Consider the following 27,047-nt stretch of genomic DNA (forward strand, 5'->3'; position numbering starts at 1 on the left):
TTAATCTTTTTCTCCCTTTTATCCTGGTCTCTTCTGATAGTATTTTGTTCCCTTTTCAAGCATTAGTTTCTTTATCTATGTGTTTAAATTTTTTCATATTATTTATCAGTCTCTATTCATGGGGTAGACTGGCTGAAAAAAATGATTACAATGATTCTTTCCTAGTCATGCTCTTGGAGCAAACTCTAGTTTCCATCATGTGACTTGCTTTGGCCAATAGGACATTAGCAAACATAACGTGAGCAGACTTAAAACATGCTTACATTGAGACTTGTCCTCTTATGCAGCTCTGGGAGCTCTACAACCACCACCTTGTGAAGGAGCCCAGTCTCACCTGGGCTGGATGATGAGAAGCAAGTGGCTAAGTCAATTCCATGCCCTCAGCTGACACTACCCAGCCACAGTCATGTGGGAGAGGCCAGGCCAGACTACCGAGTTCCACATGAGCTGGCCCAGACCAGAAGGATCCTACCCATTGCTTCCACTCAGCTGATCACGGAAGTGGTGCAAAATAACAAATGCTTACTGTTTGCAAGTCGCTAAATTTTGTAAGAGCACACTGTGCAGCAAAACCTGACACAAACAAATTTTATTATCAGAAATTGCTAGAGGTCTAGATCTGTTGCTTATCATAAATGACAGCAATATGTCTTGCTGTGTCGAACTGTTTCTTCATTTGTTTTGTAACTTTAGAACTATCTCCAGGAAGCTTTGTTTGTGAAATCCTGGGTAGCCTGGGTTGAGGATTATATTAGGCACTCCAGACCACCCCAGAAATACTTTTTATGCTAATTTCTTGATACAGGGTTCCCTGGATTAAAAAAATGTAATTTCAAGCTATAGACATGTGAATTCAGATGGACTGCTACAAATTCAGAGGAAACACTTTACTTTTGACCAAGCGTTGAGGCCAAGGAATATATGCTTTCTCATCATCTTTTTCTACCACTTGCTGGATATTTTGAGTTCATCCTTTCACTGACAGTATGGCCCTTTGAGGGTCCCTTAGTTCTATATGTATTAATACGTTAGGGGAGGGAACAGGGTGTTTCAATTACAATTCCCCACTTGCATAGATCCAAGAGCACATCTCCTGTCACATTAAAATCTGTGTGAGTATCAAAATTAAAAATCTTGTTAACCTTGGTTATCAATACTAGAAACCCACTGTTCATTCACCTCCAATTCTGGTTAAAAGAAGCATCTCTTGACTATCTAAATAAAAGGACATTGGTTCCTTTTTATTCCACATTTCTAGATGCTTAATAGCTAGAGTTTCATATTTCAACTTATTAATACTATACTTTTGATGGAAACAAGTTCAATTAGAAAATTAGAATTATATGTCTAATTAAAAACTGTCCCTAAAAATACAGGGTAAAATTCCTGAGTTTTGGGAAAAGGATTACCTTATTATTCCCCCTGACTCCATTAAATAGCATGCAATGATTAATTAATAGCTTAACAATAGTCTCAGGCAATTCAGTTCTTACTTTATCCAGGTCATAAGTTCCACCGTATCTGGGTCATAAAATTCTTGTAGTTCCATTAGTTCTGTCATTAATCTTGGAAAAAACTAAAATACAAAACAAAATCCCCGAAACCTGTGTGTAAGTATTTAGAAAGTTTAAAGCTGATTCAAAGTATTTCCAAAGACTAACAGGCCTACTTGTGACAAACAATATTATAACACTGTTCTCACAGAAAAAATGGCACGGATCACTTTACTTTCTTTTAGTTTCTTGTTCATTCTTCTCAGTCCAAATAATCTACTGTTTGGTTAATTTACTACCTATAATCAATACATAATTTTAGCATCATCAATTAATCATCAGTTGTATATTTCATGCACATACACACTGAAAAAATAAGTAAACAAATAAATTTCAGGTTAAGTCAAATAATTCACAGGTTTACTGGCAATTAATTTCATGTTACAATATGATAAGGTAAAGAATTTATATTACTTTGTGAATATTTAAATTTTGGGATTGCCAAAATGCTTTTTACTCTTTAGTAGTAAATACTATTTACTCAGCTATTTCCTTTGTCAACTGTAATAGTCAGGAAGCAATAGTTAGAACTGGACATGGAACAAGAGATTGGTTCCAAATAGGAAAAGGAGTATGTCAAGGCTGTATATTGTCATCCTGCTTATTTAACTTATATGCAGAGTACATCATGAGAAATGCTGGGCTGGAAGAAGCACAAGCTGGAATCAAGATTGCCAGGAGAAATATCAATAACCTCATATATGCAGATGACACCACCCTTATGGCAGAAAGTGAAGAGGAACTAAAAGCCTCTTGATGAAAATGAAAGAGGAGAGTGAAAAAGTTGGCCTAAAGCTCAACATTCAGAAAATGAAGATCTTGGCATCTGGTCCCATCACTTCATGGCAAATAGATGGGGAAACAGTGGAAACAGTGTCAGACTTTATTTTTGGGGGGCTCCAAAATCACTGGGGATGGTGACTGCAGCCATGAAATTAAAAGATACTTACTCCTTGGAAGAAAAGTTAGGACCAACCTAGATAGCATATTCAAAAGCAGAGACATTACTTTGCCGACTAACGTCCATCTAGTCAAGGCTATGGTTTTTCCTGTGGTCATGTATGGATGTGAGAGTTGGACTGTGAAGAAAGCTGAGCACTGAAGAATTGATGCTTTTGAACTCTGGTGTTGGAGAAGACTCTTGAGAGTCCCTTGGACTGCAAGGAGATCCAACCAGTCCATTCTAAATGAGATCAGTCCTGGGATTTCTTTGGAAGGAATGATGCTAAAGCTGAAACTCCAGTACTTTGGCCACCTCATGTGAAGAGTTGACTCATTGGAAAAGACTGATGCTGGGAGGGATTGGGGGCAGGAGGAGAAGGGGACAACAGAGGATGAGATGGCTGGATGGTATCACCGACTCGATGGATGTGAGTTTGGGTGAACGCTGGGAGTTGGTGATGGACGGGGAGGCCTGGCGTGCTGCAGTTCATGGAGTCGCAAAGAGTTGGACACAACTGAGTGACTGAACTGAACAATATTAGACTATAGAAAATTCCACTAGACTATAGAATATGGGACTCTAAAAATGTTTTAGCTCTTCTATCATGGTCCTATTGGTAGAAAATTAAGTATTATTTAGTATATCACATTTTATTTTGTTAAAATACTGTCCCAATATAAGTATCCTACACACACATAAGAATTTATCACTACCTTATAAACAACATATATTTTAACATTATGAAAAATCTAACTTTCTTACCTCTTTCCATAAGCTGAGACCTATTATAGTGGGCACAGCCATGCTCAAAATAAGAGCCTAAAATGTTAAAGCAAAAAGGGTTATGGATAAATATACTTTAGAGGTCCTAGACAATGACTCTATGACCAATCAAATGTTCTCACAGTTATAACAATTTCAGAGAAATTGAAGTCAGCATGGAACCTAGTTCACAGAGTAAGATGGTGATGACTAACGGTGGCTCAGACGGTAAAGCCTCTGCCTTCAGTGCAGGAGACCTGGGTTCAATCCCTGGGTAGGGAAGATCCCCCGGAAAAGGGAATGGTAACCCACTCTAGCAATCCTGCCTGAAGAGTTCCATGGACAGAGAAACCTGGGGGGCTATAGTCCATGATCACAAAGAGTCAGACACAATTGAGCGACTACCAGAAAAACAATGAATTTAAAACATAGCAAGCTGGCAGCAAAGTGAGACATACATATCTACTATACAAATTTAAGGGAGAACATAACGCTCATCACAACATTTCAAACAGCAAGTTAGTATCTGAGAATTTTTTTAGGAATCTAACTTAGGAAGAGCTTACAAAAAATACTGAACTGTAAATAAATAAATAGCTATGTGAATAGCTAACAACAGCAAAAAGACAATGAATTAATACAGGAAAGACAGTCAATACATACCAGTATGTGTGCATGCTCAGTTGTGTTCAACTCTGTGTGACCCCATGGACTGTAGCCCACCAGGCTCCTCTGTCCATGGAATTTTCCAGGCAAGAATACTGGAGTGGGTTGCCATTTCCTTCTCCAGGGGATCTTCCTGACCCAGGGATTGAAATTGCATCTTCTGTGTCTCCAGCCTGCACTGGCAGGCAGGTTCTTTAATACCAGTATACTACTGTGCTAAGAATATATAAATTCCTTTGGAAATAGGTTGGCAAAATACAACAAGACTATTAGTAGAGATAATAATTTACCAGCTTTCTGCCAAAACCTGTTCTTTGTACCGTCCCATGGCGATTGGTGACCCCACAATCTAGTCATGCAAACTCCAAACCTAGGAAACATCTCTGATTTCTCCCTGTTCTTCATTTACCCATACTTTATGAGGCACCAAATTTTCTATTTTTTTCACTTCAGTATAGAACAGTATTATTAATTAAATGGGCTCTGGAGCTAAAAGAACTCCAAAGTGGGTGTGAATCATGATTTTATTACACTTATAAGTTATACGATATTGAGCAAGTTATTTAATCATTTTTTAAGCCTTCGTTTCCTTGTCTATAAAATACAGATAATGAAACTTAGCTAACAGGGTCTTTGTAAAGGAGGTTCAATCCTCCTTCCTGGTTCAAGTCTATCACCCTTAAGCCTATCCTTCATAGAACTTTAAGGGTGGGCTGAGAGAAAAGGTAAGGTTGACTTTCTCTCACCTTTGGACAAACATGTTCCGACTGCCCATGGGATAACACCAAGCTCAGCAGAACACTCAAAGGCCTCAATGACCTTACCCTCCTTGATTCCTCCAGTCTCATTTCTTAACCACCCCTACCTCACATTTTATGTGCCAACAAAATTAAATGCTTTTTCTTTGCTTCTGATTTTACTCCCTTTGACTATGTCATGTACTTTGCAACCTGTGTTTCTTCCCTCTACCCTCCCTTTTTTACCCTTTATTTGACTAATACCTCATCTTTCAAATCTCAGAATTGAAGTTCTTTTTGAATCCCTAAAAAACTGAATTAAAACAGGCCTTCTCTATTCCAACAGCACCCTTCTTATTATCTCTTTTTTTATGACCAGAAAATGGTAATCCACTTAAGGAAATTAATCTTTTTTTTTTTTTTTTTAAACTATACTGCATACTATGCAAAATCTTGGCTCCCCAACCAGCAATGGAACCCATGCCCCCGGCAGTGAAAGCTTGGGGTCCTAACCACTGAGCCACCAGGAAAGACCCCGAATCATGTTTATCTTTTTATTTCAAGCACATTATTCATAGCAGGTACAGTGTAAATGTTCCATTCACACTGAAAACATCCCATAGTTCTAAGTCAAACCAAGAAAAATGTTATACAAATTAATTTTTGATAGCCTCTCAAATTATTGATTCACTTAATATTTTTACCTTCTATTTTTTAAGGATTTTGCATTGAAACATACTATACTTTTATAATCAGAAATTATAAAAAAATTTTTTTCCACAGAATCTCTTTTTCTCTACCTATAAATCATACATAATATGATCTACTCACGCTATTTCAAATGTATTCAACACGATTTCCATTCATATACTTGAAAGAGAAACAAGAACTTAACACAAAATAATGACTCACCAACAATACTGGGTGTACAGTTCGTAATCGAAGCCACTTGAAAAGTGTCATCCAAAGTTCAGGAGAACATACACCAAACGCGGCTAATATGCACACATAAGGAGTCCATAGGTATTTCAAGCTGAAAAGACAAAAAACAGTCATATATTGGCTATTCTATGAACATCATTATTATGATTTCTCTGTTCTGAGTTGTTTCCTAACACTCATGAAAACACCACAATGTTAAGGCAGAATGAAAAAGCTTACCCTCTCATTTTCAGCAACAGATAGTTACTTCTTAAATAATCAAGAGACATGTGGGTTACTAAAATGAAGATTAGACATTAATATAGATGAGGTGTAGTAAAACTGTACTCTTGGAGAGAATATAAACAGCTTCATTTTCTCAGAAGGCAATGTGGCAGAACCTATAAAAATTTTACGTAGCCCAAGACAATGCCATTTCTAGTAATCTAGTTTATATATATATTAGCATAAAGTTAAAAATATGTTGTTTTAATTGCAAAAATAATAGAAACCTAACTATCCTTTAATAGGTACTGATTAAACAAATCTTTATGAAAAACAAAAAAGTGAACTGCAAAATTTTATGTATACTGTTACCCTAGTTTTATGGTGACTTTTTTCCCCTTATGTACCTATATATATTATAGTCAAAAGATAACATCTGGAAACATACTGCTGACAGTTGTGGCCTTTGAGGAGTGAGATGGAAGGATTTTAATTTTTTAATTCATACATTTCTATATTTGTGTTTGTTACATGGTCTGCAGTGTATTACTTTTGAGCTTAACTTTTTAAAAACAGGATTGAAAAACTGGGGCTCTTAAAAAGATTAAAATCCCAGGTGTACAGAAAAATCAACTTGTGTAAATAAAAGACAGACCATTACTGTAAGTTGTAACTTGTAGTTGTAAGAGGTAATGGTAAAAGCTGAAGACAAAAGAGGAAAAGTTGAGAAAAATTTGTGGACACCATTGCTTCATACAGATTATCAAAGAAAAACAACATCTCAAAGGGTAACTTCTGTAGTTAATACTAGGAAATCAAAAAGACCTTTCCAAGCAATATTCTTTGATGACAAACTCTAAAGACTGAAGAATATGAGGCCAGAGTATAAATGTGAACTATTTTGGTTTTACAAAATAGAAAAGCTATGAAATGGGGAAAACAAAGTAACATTCATTCATCTAATAAGTTATTGATCATGCAGTTCAGGGTGAACAAAGTACTAGAGAGGAAAAAGACAAGACGTGGCTACAGCTCTCAAGGAGGTCTTTATCAAGATGGAATAAAACTGAACATAGGCATTTCTTGCATGCATGCTCAGTCGTGTCTAACTCTATGACCCCATGGATTGTAGCCTGCCAGGCTCCTCTGTCCATGGAACTCAAAGAGACATTGATTCACCCTGCATTACATGTATATGACATCCCTTGGAACACAAACTCTACTGGAGACACTGTACCATTATGCCAATCCACTGACTTCTTAGTATCCAACCCTTCCTTACCATTTATTTCACCTAGCCAGCTAATTAACATTTCAACCTTTAAATTCTCTTCCAATTCAAAGAGATGCCAGATGAATCCTTTTCAAACATAACCATGAGAAGACATGTTCTGTTTAAAAATCTTTAGTCTCCCAAGAGAAGTACCAACAGAAATAAATGGAAACTCATCTAAATGGATTTCAAGGCCCTCTAAGATATGGCCATGCCACACCTTTTCAGTTTTCCTCCTACTACTTCTTGAAGTGACTAGTGTTCCAGCCAGAGTTTGGGACCCTCTGGTCAGTTCATCAGAAACAGGTAATAACCTGGACTTCTAATTGGTGTCTGAAGAGGTAGCAAGGGAGTCTTGTAGGACTGAACCCTACACCTGTGGATTCTGATGGTCCTGGTAGACAAGTGTCAAAACTGAGTTGAACTGTAGGATACCCAGCTGGTGTCCAGAGAATTGTCTGTTGGTATAAAGAAACCTCCTACCTATATTGAAACCAGGTGCTCAGAACCCTTTTATACTCTTATGTCTTATTTCTCACGTAAGTCAAACTTCAAAGAAAAGGGTATCATTTATTGAACCCTCACTCTCAAAACACCATTTACCTCTCCTTCACTTAGGAAAGTTGTGATTTTATTTTTATGTGGTTAGTGTCTGTCACCTTTACTAGGCCATAAATCACATAAGGTTAGAGACTTTTGCTGTCCACTTTTGTTCACCAGTATACCCCTAGCAGTGAGCACAATGCTGGATCCTTTGAAGACATTCAATAGTTTTTGAACAAATAAATGCATAAGTAAATACTGGTTCATTATATTATAAATACCTCTCTAAACTCCAGTTATATTAAGGTTTTTTGAGTTTTTGTAGTGTTTTATAAATGTATTCTGGAAAGTACACACTAACTACCATTATAAAGGACAATTCTTTGTTAAAACAAATGGATCAAATATACACTTACCCTTCTATAACCATTGCAAGAGAACCCAGCAAAATAGTGTGAATCACATGATAAATTATTTCTGGCCTTTCTCCAATTCGTCCATCTTCAAGCGTGACAGTTTCTTTCAGGGACTTATCACTACCGAAAGAAATGTGTTTTTCAGTACATCAAAGATATTTAGTATCCTCATAAAAAATACATAGGTAGTTTTTAAAATTTGAAAGTACTTTCTGCTGGTCAAACACCTAACTTATGTATCTCCAAGTCTTTGAAAGAGGCTTTTCGAATGTGGAAGACAACTGACTCAATGAAGATGAACCGTGAAAGTTTAAGAACTGTAATAAAAAAGAGACTTAGATACTTAGGTTCCTTGTCCATTATCACTTAACTAGTGGTTGCTAAATCAATATAGTTAAATCATAATTAGAGTAAGTTCTCAAAATTAAGATACTATATACAACCTCCTTTCAAACATTATAAAAATACTTTTAAATAGTCAAACTTTTTAATTTAAAATCACTTTTACTACTAGTTTCATTTAAATAGATTATTCTTACAATAACTAAAAATCCTGAGTAAATTAGTGAATGAGTCTTTAAAAGTTTAACTGATTATTTAATATTATTCCTGCATTAAAAATGGACATTACATATTCAGATATATATGCTTAAATCTGAATTTTATCTGGTCAACTTATAATGATATTTTACATAGTGATAAAAAAAGAATTAAATCAGAAGCTATAAAACAAATACAAAGAAAGATATTAAATGTTTTCTGTATTTCATAATTTATTAATTAGTAATATGATTGGTTTTCTTAGGTACTTACTTAATTCTCCTAAAAATAACTTGAATCATAGAAAGAAAACAAACAATTAACACTAAAATATAGAAAGGTAGTAAAGAAGACTGTGTCAATCGCAAAAAAAAATCTTGAGACGGTGCCTGAAGGGATTCTTGACATAGGAGCCAATTCATTGTAAAATTCCTACAGAAAACAAAAAGCATGATATTAAAATTACGGATGTTTTAAAATACTGAACATAAAAGTTATTTTTTATCTCAACAAAAACTAAGACAAAACACATTTCTTTAGTCTACTAACTTAAAATACCAAGGTCATACCCTTTACAAAATGAAAATAATAGCAGTAGTAACCCTCCTCAACAAACTGCCCTAATAAATTTAAACTTGCTACTTTTTTATGAAACAGCAATGTGACAATAAGTGAAGTGAAGTCACTCAGTCGTGTCTGACTCTTTGCAACCCCGTGGACTGTAGCCTACCAGGCTGCTCCATCCATGGGACTCTCCAGGCAAGAACACTGGAGTGGGTTACCATTTCCTTTTCCAATGTGACTATATATATATATATATATATATATATATATACAGTCCAATATATATAGGACTCAATATAGTTTTAAGGTAGTTTTACTTTCTATTTTTACCTGGAAGAAAACAAAAAATTCAGCTGTCTAGCCTCAACCAGCACAGTCCAATATGATAGTCACTAGTTACATGTAGCTATCAGCACATGCAATGTGGCAAGTGCAAGTGGAAATATTCTTTAGGCACAAAATATACACCGCACTTCAAAGATAAGAACAGCTGAAAAAAGGAATTAAAAAAATACAAAATATATCTCAGTAATTTTATACTGTTTATACATTAATTAACTTCTTTTTACTTTTTTTTTAATGTGACTAGAAAATTACGTATGCGACTAATGTTACATTGTTACTGGACACTCTTGTTTTATATTAGATAGCTCTATCAGATAAACTGCTTTTTTTAACCAATGCTAAATATAACCAAGACTCCTAGTTATAGGTAGATTTATAGGCATTCTCACTCCCAAACCATCTTTAACTTCATTTAATCCTTAAATTCCCAGCCCTGGAGAAGGAGGTAAGTGATAAAGTGATCTTCAGGAGTGCTCATAGATGGACCAAGAATGCTTCACAAATCACTGGGTTTAAACTAAAAGGTTCAAATTTCTCAGTGTGCCAAACATCAATAAAACTGTATCAAAGAGGCTGTCATCGAAATCTTTTGTATCCAGGATAAACACATCTTGTTTTTAAATACGCCTATTAAACCTATTAATTCTTTAAGGTCTAATTCAAATTCCTATTTAATGATCTTCTTTCCATAATCCCAATCTCAATCTTTCCTTCCCCATATTCCCATGGCAGTTTAATTATCGGTTTATTATAGTGCTTAATGCAATCGCTATGTGCCAGACTGGCTTCCCAGGTGGCACTAGTGATGAAGAACCCGCCTGCCAATGCAGGAGACATAAGAGACACTGTTCGATCCCTGGGTCAGGAAGATCCCCTAGAGAAGGAAATGGCAACGCACTCCAGTATTCTTGCCTGGGGAATCCCATGGACAGAGGAGCCTGGAGGGCTACAGTTCATAGGTCACAAGAAGTCAGACACAGCTGAAGCAACTTAGAACGCGTGTGTCAGACTGTAGACATTTTTGTAACCCAAAGAGTACCTGGCCCAGTATCTTGCACATTAAATATTTATTAACACTTCTTTAGTGATTCTTAAAAGTTTCTCTCAACAGAATTTCCTGAAATTCTGATGAACATTACAAACCCTGATATCCAACTGGTATATTTGAATATAAGGCACTTAACGATTTGTACCACTTATATGCCATTAATTGTATAAAAACTACCTAATGAGCTGGCAATATCCTTAAAGACAAGGACTAATTTTTAATATTAAAATACCAAGTATATTATCTTGTGAAGCAAATCTAGTACCTGACATGCAGAACAAAGGAGCACTATACAAGATCAACTAAGAAACACTGAACAAAAGCAGCCCTTAATGCCAGGTTCATTCTAGTCTTCCAAAGTGACAAGAGGAAGTCAGTGAAAAGGCCAGTCGATTACAGAGGTCTACAACCAACTTTTACTAGTTGCCTGCTGAGTTTCAGGCCTACAAATACACCTTAAAAAGACATGGTCCCTCACTTTATGAAGCACACAGCCTCTTAAAGGATTCTTTTATCTTAGTAGATAGGTATGATTCATGCTTCAGAAGACTTCTCTAGTGTTTATGCCACGTAAAACGCTTGGTTAACTGGTATATCACAACATGAAATTTTATGCATGGTATCTAAAATCCCATGTAATCGCAGTAAATGATGATAAGGTTCTAGGGTCTACTTATGAACTAGAGAAGTCTTCCTGATTCAGGGATCGAAAAGATCCCCTGGAGAATATTCACCTATACATTTCGCTAGATTATGTGTAATTTTAGATACTGTGCATGAAGTTTCATGTTGTGATGTATTAGTTAACCAACTGTTTAATGTTTAACATGGATTAAACACCACAGAAGTCTTCTGAAATGTAACTCATATCTACTAAGACAAAAGAATCCTTTAAGAGGCTGTGTGATTCATAAAACTAGGGACCATATCTTTATAAGGTGTATTCGTAGGTTTGAAATTCAGCAGGCAACTAGTAAATGTTGGTTGTAGACCTCCGTAATCGACTGGCCTTTTCACTGCCTTTCTCTGTAACCTTGGAAAACTCTAGAATGAACCTGGCATTAAGGGCTTCCCTGGTAGCTCAGTTGGTAAAGATCCTGCCTGCAGTGCAGGAGACCCATGTTTGATCCCTGGGTCAGGAAGATTCCTGGAGAAGGAAATGGCAAACCATTCCTGTATCCTTGCCTGGAAAATCCCATGGACAGAAGAGCCTGGTGGGCTGCAGTCCATGGGTTGCAAAGAGTTAGGCACGACTGAGCAACTAACACTTTCATAGGTAAATATATGTTTTCTGCTATGCAAATGGATTCTATCGGTATGTAAAATCATTTATTTCATTTTAGATTTTAAAAACGTACTTAACCAACCAACCAAAGTATACTGTTTTTTAATTTAAAAAGGCAGCTTCTGGCCCAATCCACTATTATGACCAAAGGTGAGATTCTTTGCTAAGAAATAAATATCTTACTGACCACCTCATTTTTATGCCCATACCCCATTTTTATTAAAGCACAGATTTGTAATATACCATGAACCTTTTTTTAATTGAATTATAGTTCACTTCATACTCTTTTCTTTGGCTGCACTGGGTCTTTGTTGCTTTGTGTGGGCTTTCTCTAGTTGTCGTGAGCAAGGGCTACTCTGCTGCAGTGTGCAGGCAAATTCCTATCCACTGTGCCACTAAGGAAATCCCCATATTCTTTTAAATATTAGCATTTTGCTGGTTAGAGGTTAAAATTTCCTTGGTTCTTTATTCATTTTAAATCTTTAACTTATCCTGACCTTAGATTGTATCATCATTCCTCATTTAGGGAGAAAGTAGTTACTGTGATGCTACTGAGGTTTAAGTATATCTAATTTTTTTTTTCTTTTTTTTTCTTTTTTTAAGTATATCTAATTTTAAAAGACCTAAATGAGATATTTTTTAAAATAAGAAAAGTATTAATGTCATATTTCTTCTAGATATTATAATATCCAGATTATTTTCTGAGTGGTATGTAATTAGGTGCATACTACCTCCTTTGATTATTTTTGCTCCTTATCTTCTAAGTGGTAGAGAGTTAGGTAAACTTACATAATCTAAAACTTACTTAGTCATATTTAGTCCAAATTTTACTTCAAGGAACTTCAGCATATGTCCATTTTCTTTGTGTGGGACAAACATCTGGAGGATAAAAACACTAGTTAGAACTATTAGTTGTAGCAAACTATCAGTTATGCTTATAGCAATATGCTTTTGTCCACTACTAGAACTAGAAAACATAGCAAGATTATGAAACAAAAAATGTGAATTAAAAATGCATGGAATAACTATGAAGCAAGGAGATTTACTGGCGTAAGTCAATCACATTACCTTATAGTTAAGCATAAAAGTATAATGAGGTAGTAAGAAAATTTTAACCTTTCTCCACCTAGTATAAACAACTTACCCACTCTTTTGAATGTCTTTTACTCATCTGAATTTATTCTACATATTACTTAATGCTAATTGGGGTAATGATGACATTTTAAATTAAATGAAAAATAAAATAGAATTTTTAAAAGTATATCTAGAAAAAATTCAGAATCCTATTGTCCCACCTAATATACTAGGTATGATTACTGTTCAACTAAAAATATTACTGTATAAACTCTATTATTATCCCATTATTCTCATTAAATTATTCAAACTGCTCTACTACATGAATCTCCAACACAGAGTTACTTACCTTTATTATAATATTCAATGTCACTGTCAGAGTACACACCAAGTAAAAATTAATCACTTTCATTATTTTAGCCACAACAGTTCCTTTCTTCACATTCAACTATGGGGAGGAGGAACCATATGAACAAATAAATGAGATTTTTTAAAAATTAACAATTTAAAAATTCACCCCAAGAATGATAGTCAATTCTACTTACCTGAAGGCACTTAGCAAGCATTAAGGCTACTACTAAACTTAATAAAGGAGACACCAATAAAGCTGAGTTCTCAAACTGCAGTAAATATCCCAGAAAGAGAGAAAATATATAGATTTTATAAACTTCATGAATCTGTTGGGACAAAAATGAGAATAAAATGAATTTTACTGTACATTTTTCCATTAGATAAAATTTGACTACAATTATAAAGTAAATGCTTTACTATAATTTTGGACAGTGTTGTACAACCTTTCAATTTGTACTTTTAATATCATGGAATATAGTTCTTTCTTTTTAGAAAGAACTCTCCAGAAAAAAAGTAAAAAGCTTTGAAATCATGGATGTCTAAATCAGACTAGAAGAACCTTCTTTAATCCCAGGCTCTGACTTCATTTCACTTGGTTTGTCTCATCTACCTGAGCAACATCAAGCTATGCAAGTAAAAAATCATAATCTTTAGCAGTAGTTCCCAAAACCTACCCAAGGAAAATATATTGCCATGAAATACAGCACCAGAGAAAAGTATTTTTGCACTTGGTCCATTTAACAGTGACAATAAGAAAGTTAAATTTAATTTCCTAATAAATTAAATAAATTTCCTAGTTCTTCTAGAAAGTTATTGTCTTACTAGGTTTCTTTTCTAAACTTCAATAGAATAACTTAATCTACCATAAAATAGATGCTTTTTATTGAGTAGAAAGGGGAGAACTAAGACAAAATATAGACATTAGTTGGGGAGGGGGAGGAATCAAAAGGCAGAGTGATGTTAAAAAAAAACACATACACACACAGAAAAAACATCCCTAAAAGGCCAGAGCCATTTTTTAAAAAGATACCTCACTGCTGGGAGACTGACACAATCACAAGGAGAGGGCTCTACTGATCTTCTGGGTGCTAATAATATCCTATTTTTTCATTTTGGCTGCAGATTCTCTTAGTCCAAACCTATGCCTCTATCCCAGATTCATAATGCTGGGGCCAACCTTATAATCTGTATTTCTGCTTTTCCATTTGGCTCCCTATTAAGCTCTGCCAATCTGTGTTCCTGAGAGGTAAGGCTGGAGGACAGAGCAGGGATGTATTCCTTCCTGTGGCCTGCAGTTCCTGGATGGATCACCTTAGTGAGGCTTCTTCACTCCAACAGAGTAATTTGTTCCTGTAACAGCAGTTCGATGCAGCTGCAGTTTTCTTAAGCTTTAAGAATCAGCTTTATCATATCTTCTTACCTCAGAGACCATGGGATCAGCTAGCCAGACTACTATTCTCAGAAATCTGGGTCCCATTTTCAGAGAGCCCTTCTTTCCAGTACAGAGACACCAGCAAAGTGGAGCAGTGGCTCTTTACCAGAGGTCTGTTTCAGCTCCATGGGGGTCCCTCCTCTAAGTTTTAATAATTCCCAGTTCTTCCACAGCTTCTAGGGTGGTAGCTACTTCCTGAAGCTTTACCTCTGTAATACTTTTAGGTACTTATTACCCTTTCACTTAACAAGTTAACAACCTTATACTCGGTTAATGATTATTTAAATAACCTAATCACCAGGATTCTGGACCAAGAAGAAGAAAAAGGATGAGCATGAAGATTCCCAAATTTCTAGATAAGCCAATATATTAAATACTCAACAAATGTTTATAAATAAGGAAAAGAAAGATAACAAAGCAAAAAAATTAAAAGATAAACAAAGGAACTGAATGTCTATAGGAAACTACTGCTGACAGGAGTATAAATCAATATAACTATTCTGGGGAAAGGCTTGGTATCTCTAGTTAGATTGAATATGCACTTATCCTTTGACTTCTAATTCCACTATGAGGTATATCTTCTAGAAAACTCTTCTGAGCCAGGTGATATGTATATGAATGCTTATGGCAACACTGGTCATATGAACAATAAACTGGAAAAAAGCTGAAATGTTATTTAGCAGCAGAATACATTAATAAATAAAAATGAATGAAATATAGCTCTGTATATCACCATGGATGAATCTCAAAAGCAAATCAGGCAAAAGTAAACAATACATTATCATTTAACAATGTATTTTTAGGAATACATAGATAGGTGGTAAAAAAAAAAATAAAGAAAAAGAAGGAAAGGATTAACAAAATTCAGGACAGTTAGCCTCTGTCGGAGAGGGAATTGGATACGACGGGGGAAAAGGGGCTTCCAGGGTGCTGAAATGCTCCAATTCTTGGCCTGGCTGCTCAATTACTCATATTTTTTCTATATACTATATGTGTGCTCAGTTGCTCAGTCATGTCCAACTCTTTGTGACCCCATGGCCTGGATACTCAGCCCATGGGATATATATAGCATACATAGACTCTTTTGAACATGTCCTATATTTCACTTTTTTTTGTAAGAAACAAGGAAGATGGAGAAATGGCTAGAAATAGAGAGGAAGCACAGGGGTGACTTTGGATAAACAGTCCATGCTTAAGGGAATTTCAAAGGACTAGGGAAGAATGAGTTTAACAACCTTTTGAGTAGAAGTATAAATCAGAGCTTATTAAAGCATTTCAAAATAAGTTTAAAAGTTAAATGGTTTTTATACAACCCTATAAACACTAGATTTAAAATTCTACAGATTTAAAATCATAATTTTGAAATGCCATTAATACCTTGTCACTCTGCTCCAGTGAAAAACTATCTAGCAAGAAGAGAGATATTGCTTGAAGAAACAAGAGATAGTGGCTGTACTCCCACACCATCATAAAGGTGTAAGTTGAAGCACTCATCAACAAGTAGCAAAACCTCTAGGGAAAACAAAAGAAAGAAACTAAGTGTTAACAGCTTTGTTACTATATAAACCCATAAGGTTGTTACCTGAACTTCTGCAGCTGTTACAGGTTCCACTTTAAAGCAACTCTTAAAACTTTGTTTTAAAAATCACATAATTATGATTAAATCCTTACATAAACAATAAGATCTGAAATCAAACATTCTACAAAGAAATCAACCACTTGCCCTTCATGTTCAACATCATAATGAGAACCTCAGGAAGACAAAAAAAAAAAAGGAAGAAAATTCAGTAAAATTTTCTTTCATTCTAAGAGATGAAGTAGTAAGTATTTTTAAATGGTAGCTTCTACTAGACTTGACTGCTGGGTGGTCAATACTACTGATTCAGGTGCAAATCTTCTTTCCATTACCACACACACACACACACGTTTATGTATAGGGTGAATCCAAGGGGAAGCAAACATAAGTTTATATATATATGTATCTATTCGGTTTCCAAATTTTAGTGAAGATCTCATACAAAATTGGGCTTTCCAGGTGGCTCGGTGGGAAAGAATCCACCTGCCAATGGAGAAGATAGTTTCAACCCCTGGGTCAGGAAGTTTCCCTGCAGAAGGAAATGGCAACCCACTCCAGTATTCTTGCCTGGAGAATCCCACAGACAGAGGAGCCTGGCAGGCTGGGCTACAGTCAATAGGGTCACAAAGAATCCCACACAACAAAAGAGCAACAACATACAAAATATTTCAGATAACTGAATTTTAATCTTTATCTTCCTCCTCCTCATCTTGGTTACTTAGCAGCAACACAATTTGTAAAAATTTTTTTTTGCTCTTAACAACTACACAGGTTATTCTTCAAATATTTTTTGATGAGATATTTCAAATACCTTTTGGAAAAAGGTACCTCAGACGTTACAGTAATCTTGCTTTTGCTTCTTTCAATTATTACAATACTTCCAAGATTCCCAGCTTTTCTATTCACTTTAATTCTCTCCTGAAGAAACTGCTCAAAATTGGCAGCACCCAAGATTCCATCTTCTGCAGGGTGGGTATAGTGAAGTGAAAGTCACTCAGTCGTGTCTGACTCTTTGCAACCCCATGGACTATACAGTCCACGGAATTCTCCAGGCCAGAATACTGGAGTGGGTAGCCATTCCCTTCTCCAGGGGATCTTCCCAACCAACCCAGGGATTGAACTCTGGTCTCCCGCATTGCAGGCAGCTTCTTTACCAACTGAACTATGAGGGAAGCCCTACAGTGTGTGTACAGTCGCGAGTAAACTTTAGGACCTGCTTCTTTCTTTGCTCCCCCATGCCATAAGGTTTTTCACAGGCATCATGATGGCAGAAAGTGCAGTTTTGTTTTCTTAAAAAATTGAGTTTTAAGCTGAAGGGTTAAGAATACACCACAGTAATAACTTGCTCTTTTTTAACCACCATATTTTTATACAATCCTTAATATTTCTACTGCTTTAATATTCGAATAGATATTTTGCTCTTGTTGTGTACTCTTGAGTACCAGATGTGTGTGTCAGTTGCTTAGCTGTGTCCGACTCTTTGTGACTTTATGGACTGTAGCCCACCAGGTTCCTCTATCCATGGAATTTCCCTGGCAAGAATATTGGAGTAGTTTGCCATTCCCTTCTCCAGCTCATCTTCCTGACCCAGAGATCAAACTCGGGTCTCCTGCACCACAGGGTGGACTGTCTATCATCTGAGCCACCAGGGAAGCCCAGTACCAGATGAGTGGTTACAAATAATCAAATAACTGCTGAACATAATTTACTTCCTTTACCATAACATTGAGAGGGAAAAAATGAAAGAGGATGGGAGAGGAGGGGGGAGAAACTCATGGAATACTTTCACAATACAGAAAAATAATTATGTTTAAATAAAAAAGGAGAAAAACATGTAAACAAAAATAGGAGTATAAGCTATTCTTCAGTTCAGTTCAGTCACTCAGTCATGTCTGACTCTTTGTGACCCCATGAATCGCAGCACGCCAGGCCTCCCTGTCCATCACCAACTCCCGGAGTTCACTCAGACTCACGTCCATCGAATCAGTGATGCCATCCAGCCATCTCATCCTCTGTCGTCCCCTTCTCCTCCTGCCCCCAATCCCTCCCAGCATCAGAGTCTTTTCCAATGAGTCAACTCTTCACATGAGGCGGCCAAAGTACTGGAGTTTCAGCTTTAGCATCATTCCTTCCAAAGAAATCCCAGGGCTGATCTCCTTGCAGTCCAAGGGACTCTCAAGAGTCTTCTCCAACACCACAGTTCAAAAGCATCAATTCTTTGGCACTCAGCTTTCTTCCCAGTCCAACTCTCACATCCATACATGACCACAGGAAAAACCATAGCCTTGACTAGACGGTCCTTAGTTGGCAAAGTAATGTCTCTGCTTTTGAATATGCTATCTAGGTTGGTCCTAACTTTTCTTCCAAGGAGTAAGCATCTTTTAATTTCATGGCTGCAGTCACCATCTGCCGTGATTTTGGAGCCCCCAAAAATAAAGTCTGACACTGTTTCCACTGTATCCCCATCTATTTCCCATGAAGTGATGGGACCGGATGCCATGATCTTCGTTTTCTGAATGTTGAGCTTTAAGCCAACTTTTTCACTCTCCTCTTTCATTTTCATCAAGAGGCTTTTTAGTTCCTCTTCACTTTCTGCCATAAGGGTGGTATCATCTGCATATATGAGGTTATTGATATTTCTCCCAGCAGTCTTGATTCTGGCTTGTGTTTCTTCCAGTCCAGCGTCTCTCATGATGTATTCTGCATATAAGTTAAATAAGCAGGATGACAATATACAGCCTTGACGTACTCCTTTTCCTATCTGTAACCAGTCTGTTGTTCCATGTCCAGTTCTAACTGTTACTTCCTAACCTGCATACAGATTTCTCAAAAGGCTATTCTTGGATCCCTTCAAAAAAGCACCATGTCTTTGGTAAACAATAGTGAACTGAAGGGAAATATACTTTTCACTGTGTATCTATCCATTTACACTGACTTTTTTTTTACCATCTGTATACTGTAGATGTATTTATTACTTTTTAAATGTATGTACTTTATTATTATTATATATATGAGTGCATTTTGGCTGCACAGGGGCCCCATGGCCTTTGCGCAGGCCTCCTCTGTTTGCAGCAAGCCAGGGCTGCTCTCGGGCTGCTGTGCACAGGCGTCTCTTTGTGGTGGTCTCCCTTCTCGCAGCATGCGGGCTCTACAGCACAGGCTTAGTAGCTGTGGCTCACGGGCTTAGTTGCCCCGCACTGTGTGGAATCTTCCTGGACCAGGGATTGAACCTGTATCCTCTGCCTTGGCAGATGGACTCTTAACCACTGGACCACCAGGGAAGTCCTTCTTTAATTAAAACAATTTTTTATAGTACTAGAAAGAATACATAACATGGCAATAAACAATGATATTCAGAAAAATATAGAATACGGTATAGAAGGGAAAAATAAGTTTATACTTCATTCTATCTCTTCTGAAATACCTTTTAAAATAAATAATTTTTTTTCAAAGAAACTTTTTTGACATGGGCTATTTCTTAAAATTTTTATTATTAGTAATACACTTCCTGATGATTTTTTTTTTCATTTTTAATTTACTTTTTTTGGCCGCACTGGGTCTTTGTGGCTGTGTGTGGGCTTTCTCTGGTTTCAGAGAATGGGGGCTGCTCTTCCTTGCGGAGTCTGGGCGTCTCATCATAGTAGTTTCTCTTGTTGTAGCATCCAGGCTCTCAGTTGCACAGGCCTGGTTGTTCCAAGGCATGTGGGATCTTTCTAGACCAAAGATCAAACCCATGTCCCTTGCTTGGCAGGCAGATTCTTAACAACTAGACCACCAGGTAAACCCTGATGTGAACTATTTTTAAAGTCTTTTATTGAATTTGTTACAATACTGCTTGTGTTTTATATTTTCGTTTTTTTTTGGCAGCAAAGTACATGGGATCTTATTAGCTCCCAGACCAGGGATCGAAACCATGCACCCTGCCTTGGAAAATTAAGTCTAAACCACTGCACCACCAGGGAAGTTCCAGAAGAATGATTTTACTAAAAATCATTTTATCTTTGGTAGGGAATTCCCTGGAAGTCTAGTGGTTAGGACTTCACTACTACCACAGAAGGCACGGGTTTCATCACTGCTAGGGAACCTAAGATGCCTCAAAGCATGGCCAAAAAAACCAAAGACATCTTTTTTGTGGCAACAAAATTTTCACTTTAATTCAAAATAATGGTAAATATAAAGAAGCTTCGGCAGTTCATTTTGCTAAGTTACACTTTTATACAAAAACTGAAGAACTATTCTTCCCTAGAAGGCTGCACAATCTAACAGGAAAACATTCAATTAAAGACTTCTTATTATAGAAAATATTCCTCCTTAGAAAGGTCTTTACACAAGACCAGCAAAAGAAAAATTACAATCTAAAATGTGTTATTTTAGATAAAAAAGGAAATTCTAGTACCATAGGAAATGAAATAAAGTTTGCTATGCTCAGGACATCTGACATCCTTGAAAGAGTATTTTTCAGAGATTTCACAAAGGAAACATAAACGAATCCTATTTCCTAACCAACCAGGTCACTGTAGTCAGTCCCTTTTACAGGCTGAGAATTCTTAATCCAAGACAGGCAGACACACTGTCAAAAGATTACTACATTGAAGTCAAGTTCAATATAACTGGTTGCCTTTTATAATCATATTTATTTCATGCATTTAAAATCATTACTCTGAGATGGAGTCTCTAAGCTTCACCTGATTCCTGAAAGGGTTTATGGCAGTAACAACAACAAAAGTTAAGAATCTAAACTACCCAGGACAGTCTCCTGAAGCTTACCTATACCTCAGTCACAGAAAACATAAGGCAAACAAAATGTAAAATGTTAATGTAAACAAAATGTACACTGCTACCACTGCTGTCACTTGCGGTAACTTTCTAACTTCATTAACATTCTTCAACTCATGATGATTAAAGGCCATGAATGTCCCAAAAGTGAGAGAAACAGCAAAACAATGAAACATTCATTTTCTTAAGAAAATATTCTTCATATTTGTCAAGTAACTGCACTAAAACAAGTTAACATCTCCCTTCTCCTAAATATAATTTACTGTCAACCAGACTACAGAAAAAGTTATAACAAGATTATATGTCATGTAGTAACTAGATTGCACTGAATATAACTTTTCATATGAATAGCTTTAAAATTATATACATTTGCAATACATCAGAATTGTGACAAATAAATTTGCATCTTACCTCTCCATAAGAATTTAAGTTGCTTTTTAAATAGCCTGTAAGTGCAGCAACTTGGCATGCAAAATATGGCAGTGCCCAGTTTTCTCTTAAAGGAATGGAGTGTTCAATTCTTGTTGTATCTACCCTAAAATAAACCACAGATGAACAGCAAAAGAGCAAGACATTATATTTGTGTAACACTACACTTTTCAAGGCACTTTCACACATATCTCATTGTTCTCCAGATCCTGTGAGGTAGGCATGGTCAAAGCCACCATTACCTATACAGCATCTTACAACAAATCCCTTGTTTCACTACCACCTGACCTCCCATCCAGGAAGACTCAGTGCTGCTGAGTCTGCTTAATGAATAGATGGGCCTTTGTGAGAATTTGAAAAAGGCATCTCTACTCTGGGCAAATACAGCCTCATGCTACAAAACACAACTGTTCCAAGTACACTGGAGTTCAACCCCCATTTTCCCTTCCCTTAGAAAAGACATGGTTATCCCTCTCTAGAGGGCTATCTCTAGACATGGTTCTCTCTCCAGAGCACAGTGTGTCCTGTGGAATTAGCAGTTCTTATACTAACTCTTATGTAAAAGGAATAAGAAGCTCAAAGAAGTGGTGACTTAATCAAGTCATTAGCTAGAAGATGACACAATTAGGATTACAATGCGTATCTTCTAATATCTACTTAACGCTCCTTTCAATCAGCAGGTTATCCAAAATTAACATTACAGTAGCCCTGTATATGACAGATACTAGAGAGCTTTGAAAATTTCCAGAATCACAAACACAGAATGTTTTCGGAGGTGCCTCCTAAGTTTCTCCTGTATCAATCTTCATTGAGCGTTGTCTCCTATGCATATCCTCTACCATAGCGGACTCCCTTCCCAACAATTAAATTTGGATCTCCATAAATTCAATGGCTATCCCCCCCCCACACACACAAACACAATGGTGCTATTGCTTTAAAATACTTCATGAGAATTGCTGCATAATTCTCCTAATGGAGACAAACATGCTTGCATTTATTTTGGTTCAATCAAATTGTGGTACAGGGACTTTCCTGGCAGCACAGAGGTTAAGAATCCACCTGCCAATGGAGGGAACAGGGTTCAATCCCTGGTCTGGGAAGATCCCATATGCTGCAGAGCAACTAAACCCGTGCACCTCAACTACTGAGCCTGTGAGCCTCAACTACCGAGCCCGAGTGTTCTCGGAGCCCCGAGCAACTACTGAGCCTGTGGGCTGCAAGGACTGAAGCCCACGCGCCTAGAGCCTGTGCTCCGCAACTAGAGAAGCCACCACCACGAGAAGCCTGAGCACCACAATGAAGAGGAGCCCCCTCTCCACGCAACTAGAGAAAAGCCGCGCAAAGCAATGAAGACCCAGCACGGCCACAAATAAGTAAAATTATTATTTTTTTAATTGTGGTACAGGGAATTCCCTGGCAGCCCAGTGGGTGGGACTCTGCTGTTTCACTGCCAAATGCACAGGTTCAATCCCTTGCTGGGGAACATTTTTTTTCATGTGGCACAGCATTACAATAGGCTACTGCTGCTGCTGCTAAGTCGCTTCAGTCGTGTCTGACTCTGTGCGACCCCAGAGACAGCAGCCCACCAGGCTCCCCTGTCCCTGGGATTCTCCTGGCAAGAACACTGGAGTGAGTTGCCATTTCCTCCTCCAATGCATGAAAGTAAAAAGTGAAAGGGAAGTCGCTCAGTCGTGTCCAACTCTTCGCGACCCCATAGACTGCAGCCTTCCTGGCTCCTCCGTCATGGGATTTTCCAGGCAAGAGTACTGGAGTGGGGCGTCATTGCCTTCACTGCTTAGCAATAAAAAGGGATGAACTATTGATACACTCAACATACGTGAATCTCAAAATGACTCTGCTGAATGGAAGGAAAAAACAAAATTATATGCCGCATGACTCCATTTACATAAAATTCTAGAAACTGCAAACCAATTTACAGTGACAGAAAGCAAATCATCAGTTTCCTGAAGACAGTGGAACAGCGGTAGAGGTAGGGTAAGAAGAGCAACAAGGGAGAAATTACCAGATAGCACAACTAAACTCTGGGTGGTGATAACACTATACTGATTTTGTTGATGGTTTCACAAGTGTATCTAAACATCTGAAATTATCAACTGGTACATTTTAAATATATACAGCTTATTCTATGTCAGTTATACCTCAAAACTGCTAAATATAAGCTGTGTTCTATGAATGTACATGTAATTGAAAATATATATATATACACACATATTAAAAACATGGAAGATCAAATGAAATACAAGGTGAAAAACACTTAATACAGTTTCTAGAACCTAGTGAACAGTATTAGATCTTTCCTCTTTTATAACTCTGTATGATCTATTTTTACTTAACAATGTATTATGAGCACCCTTCTATAATATATATGCCCATAAACTTCAAGAACATTGAATGGGCATGGTACATAACTATACATGTTTATCATAATCTAACCAGTTCCTTCCTATTGTTATATATTACCTTGTTTTTGACTTTACTTACTACAGTTTTTAAAAACAGGAACCAATGTTTTTGTATAGTGATCATTGGTCTCACTGTTTACTTTTAATTCTTTAACCCAATTGGAACTTATTTTATTATGTATGGAATAAGTATTTCTTCTCCAGATGTGATTGCTGCAATACCATTTTGTGAATATCATGTATTCTAAAGACCACCTATTTTCATATGATATTACTTCTAAAAGTCTGTTGTGAAAGTTAGTTTTCTAAAACACAAAACAAGATATTCACATGTCATTAGTCAGCAAACAGGAAGAAGAGGATGTCTATTCTCAAGTCAGGACTTTGCCATCACTCTACCAGCCCAGAACTGGGAAGCTGGACCTGTAATCCTCACTCCAAAGACTCACTCACTCACTACCCCTGCCAAACACACAGATCAGCACAGTGAAACCCACAAAACTGTGCACCAGAAACACTGTCTGGGAAGAGATGAGGGAAACTTCTTAGTCATTGCAGCAAAAACGGAATAACTCTGCCAGTTCTCTACATGAACAAGCCTCCTCACAGCCTGTCCTGAATGCCCGCACTACTCAACATTCTTCCCCACACCACCATCCCTGGTGGTTGTAAGCCCCAGAAGGATAACAATGGGATGTGACAAAATCCAGTGAGACTTACTTTTTCTCCCCAGTGGCAGAGTCGAGCAGAGAGCAGCACAAACCAGCAGTTCAAATAATAACTACTTTCATCAACTGGGCCTATGGATATATTCCCAGAGACAGCCAACTCGGAGTTTCTGTGTTTTCATTTCAAATACATCATAGCATAAACATAATGGGAATCAACTGGATGACCACTCTGTAACTCATTATTGCCAAAAGATTTCAGGACTCACTTTCACGTCTGTGTTAATAATCCAGTTGGTTACATAGTACTACTTCAACTGCCTTGGGTTAATCAGAAAAAAAACATGAGATGGTTTTCTTAATACTAAGTGATGTATTGCCAAGTAAAAACAAAATGTACAGATAACTATGGTAAAAAAAAAAATTTCATAATGGATAACATCAACATGAGATCTGAGTCATCTCACAGTACCCAGTTGTGTAGGTCTGCCAAACTCAAAAGAACCTAGTGAACTGGTATATGTTATTCAGTCGTGTCTGATTCTTTGTAACCCCATGGACTGTAGACTGCTAGGCTACTCTGTCCATGGGATTTCCCAGGCAAGAATACTGGCGTGAACTGTCATTTCTGTCTCCAAATGATCTTCCTGACTCGCAGACTGAACCCGTGTCTCCTACATTAGCAGGCGGATTCTTCACCACTGAGCCACCAGGGAAGCTCCGGTACTATATACATGCTGAGCAGAAATTTGGCATTAGCAAAATACCATTTTTCACATTAATGTTTCTAGTTAATATTTTACTAGTTTGTTACTTCATTAGTAAATTGGTTTCAATACTATCATAAATGTTTTCAGCACAAGGAGTTTGAAACATAGTTTTATGTTTTATATTTAAGTAATATCATCATTCAAATTGGGCTTCCTGGTGGTGCTAGTGGTAAAGAACCCAGCTGCCAATGCAGGAGACGCAGGTTCAATCCCTGGGTCAAGAAGATCCGCTAGAGGAGGGCATGGCGACCCACTCCAGTATTCTTGCCTGGAGAATGCTACAGACAGAGCAGCCTGGCGGGCTGCAGCCTGTGGGGTCACAGAGTCGTACACGACTGACGCGACAGCACACATGCACGCATCCTTCAGATTATTTAAGCCAGCAGATGAAACCCATGGTTATAAAGTTTTAAATACACATATGTGAAGCTTGAGAAACACTGACTTTTTATTTGCTTTTGGCTGTGCTGGGTCTTTGTCTGAATGGGCTTTTCTCTAGTCGTGGGGGCCACTGTCCAGTTGTGGTTTGTCGACTTTTTTACTGCAGGGGCTTCTTGTTAGAGAGCAAAGACTCTAGGATGAACAGGCTTCAGCAGCTGCAGCAGGTGGGCTCACCAGCTGTGGCTCCAGGCTCTGGAGCACAGGCTCAACAGCTGTGGCCCACCGGCTTTGCTGTTCCACAGCAAGTGGGATCTTCCTGGATCAGCGATGGAACCCATGTCTCCTGCACTGGCAGGTGGATTCTTTACCATGGAGCCAACAGGGAAGCTCACAATCACTGATTTAGATTAGATATGAAAAACAGTTTGGCGTGTCTATGTATCATGTGTGAAAGCTGAAAAATACCTATGCAATATTAGTATCATTTCAAATAGCTATATGTTCTCTTGCATCGACATAGTTTACCTATTAGTCCCCTTATATTTAGGTTTTCTAATCTTTCATTTTATTACAAATAATACTACTGAGGCAGTGAAATCTTCCCTTATTTTTAAAATTAATTTTTTGGATAAAATGAAATTCCTGGGAAAAACTGGAATCTAAAATTGAGAAACCTAATAATTCCACAAGTATCTGGAGTATACCAATAAGATTATTATAGATCCAGCACCACGTGTTACCACTGTTTTCTGTTAATTCCACAACATGTGCATTCCTTGTATTTTACCTTTTATTAATCACCAATGGGTTTAGTAATCTTTTTTTGGCCAAAGATTAAACTTAGTATAGACTTTTAATCAGATATAATTTTTTTGCTCTTCAAATACAAAGTTGGATCCCCTGAAAGTGGTTTTCTGGTATTTATTTGAGATGAGAAGATCAGTGAGGACCAAGAGCAACTTCTGTATTCTTTATACATGAAGACTGGACTCAGATTACCCCATTTTGGTGATAAGACTATTCAGACGGAATCATCTTACTTCTCCCCACTACTGTACACACAGTGCTACTTCCTGAAATTTTTTTGAATTTTCTAGTATGCCTACATCCTTCAATTTGAACAAACAGGAGCTATTTTACTATCCTGCTTTCTAATTCTAATATTAAGGAACACAAAATGCAATTAAGAATATAACTAATACTCAAAATACAATGGAATAACTCATCTTTTTATACTTTTCCAGGCAATCATATTTAAACCAAAGCTGATGAATAAAAAAGATAGCATATTCTTTCTTGGCATTAACATATATTTTGCCATATAAAATATATACCAACATGAGACT

The 27,047-nt window shown here is 37.1% G+C and overlaps 1 protein-coding gene across 3 annotated transcripts in view; it reads right to left on the reverse strand.

Annotated features, from left to right (window-relative positions):
• Positions 1 to 27,047, reverse strand: part of DPY19L4 (dpy-19 like 4) — a 61,685-nt gene that overhangs the window by 13,650 nt on the left and 20,988 nt on the right. For all 3 annotated transcript variants that reach the window (XM_060393942.1, XM_004011832.6, XM_042254470.2), the window contains 10 exons: positions 21,442 to 21,565; positions 16,056 to 16,190; positions 13,441 to 13,572; positions 13,245 to 13,343; positions 12,627 to 12,700; positions 8,853 to 9,011; positions 8,040 to 8,159; positions 5,574 to 5,694; positions 3,259 to 3,315; positions 1,494 to 1,576 (listed from right to left, as the gene is read on the reverse strand). In XM_060393942.1, the coding sequence (XP_060249925.1) occupies positions 1,494 to 1,576; positions 3,259 to 3,315; positions 5,574 to 5,694; positions 8,040 to 8,159; positions 8,853 to 9,011; positions 12,627 to 12,700; positions 13,245 to 13,343; positions 13,441 to 13,572; positions 16,056 to 16,190; positions 21,442 to 21,565 (1,104 nt within the window). The remainder of the gene's footprint in view (positions 1 to 1,493; positions 1,577 to 3,258; positions 3,316 to 5,573; positions 5,695 to 8,039; positions 8,160 to 8,852; positions 9,012 to 12,626; positions 12,701 to 13,244; positions 13,344 to 13,440; positions 13,573 to 16,055; positions 16,191 to 21,441; positions 21,566 to 27,047) is intronic.

This window comes from Ovis aries, chromosome 9 (genome assembly GCF_016772045.2).
Source record: "Ovis aries strain OAR_USU_Benz2616 breed Rambouillet chromosome 9, ARS-UI_Ramb_v3.0, whole genome shotgun sequence".
NCBI classification, from domain to species: Eukaryota; Metazoa; Chordata; class Mammalia; order Artiodactyla; family Bovidae; genus Ovis; species Ovis aries.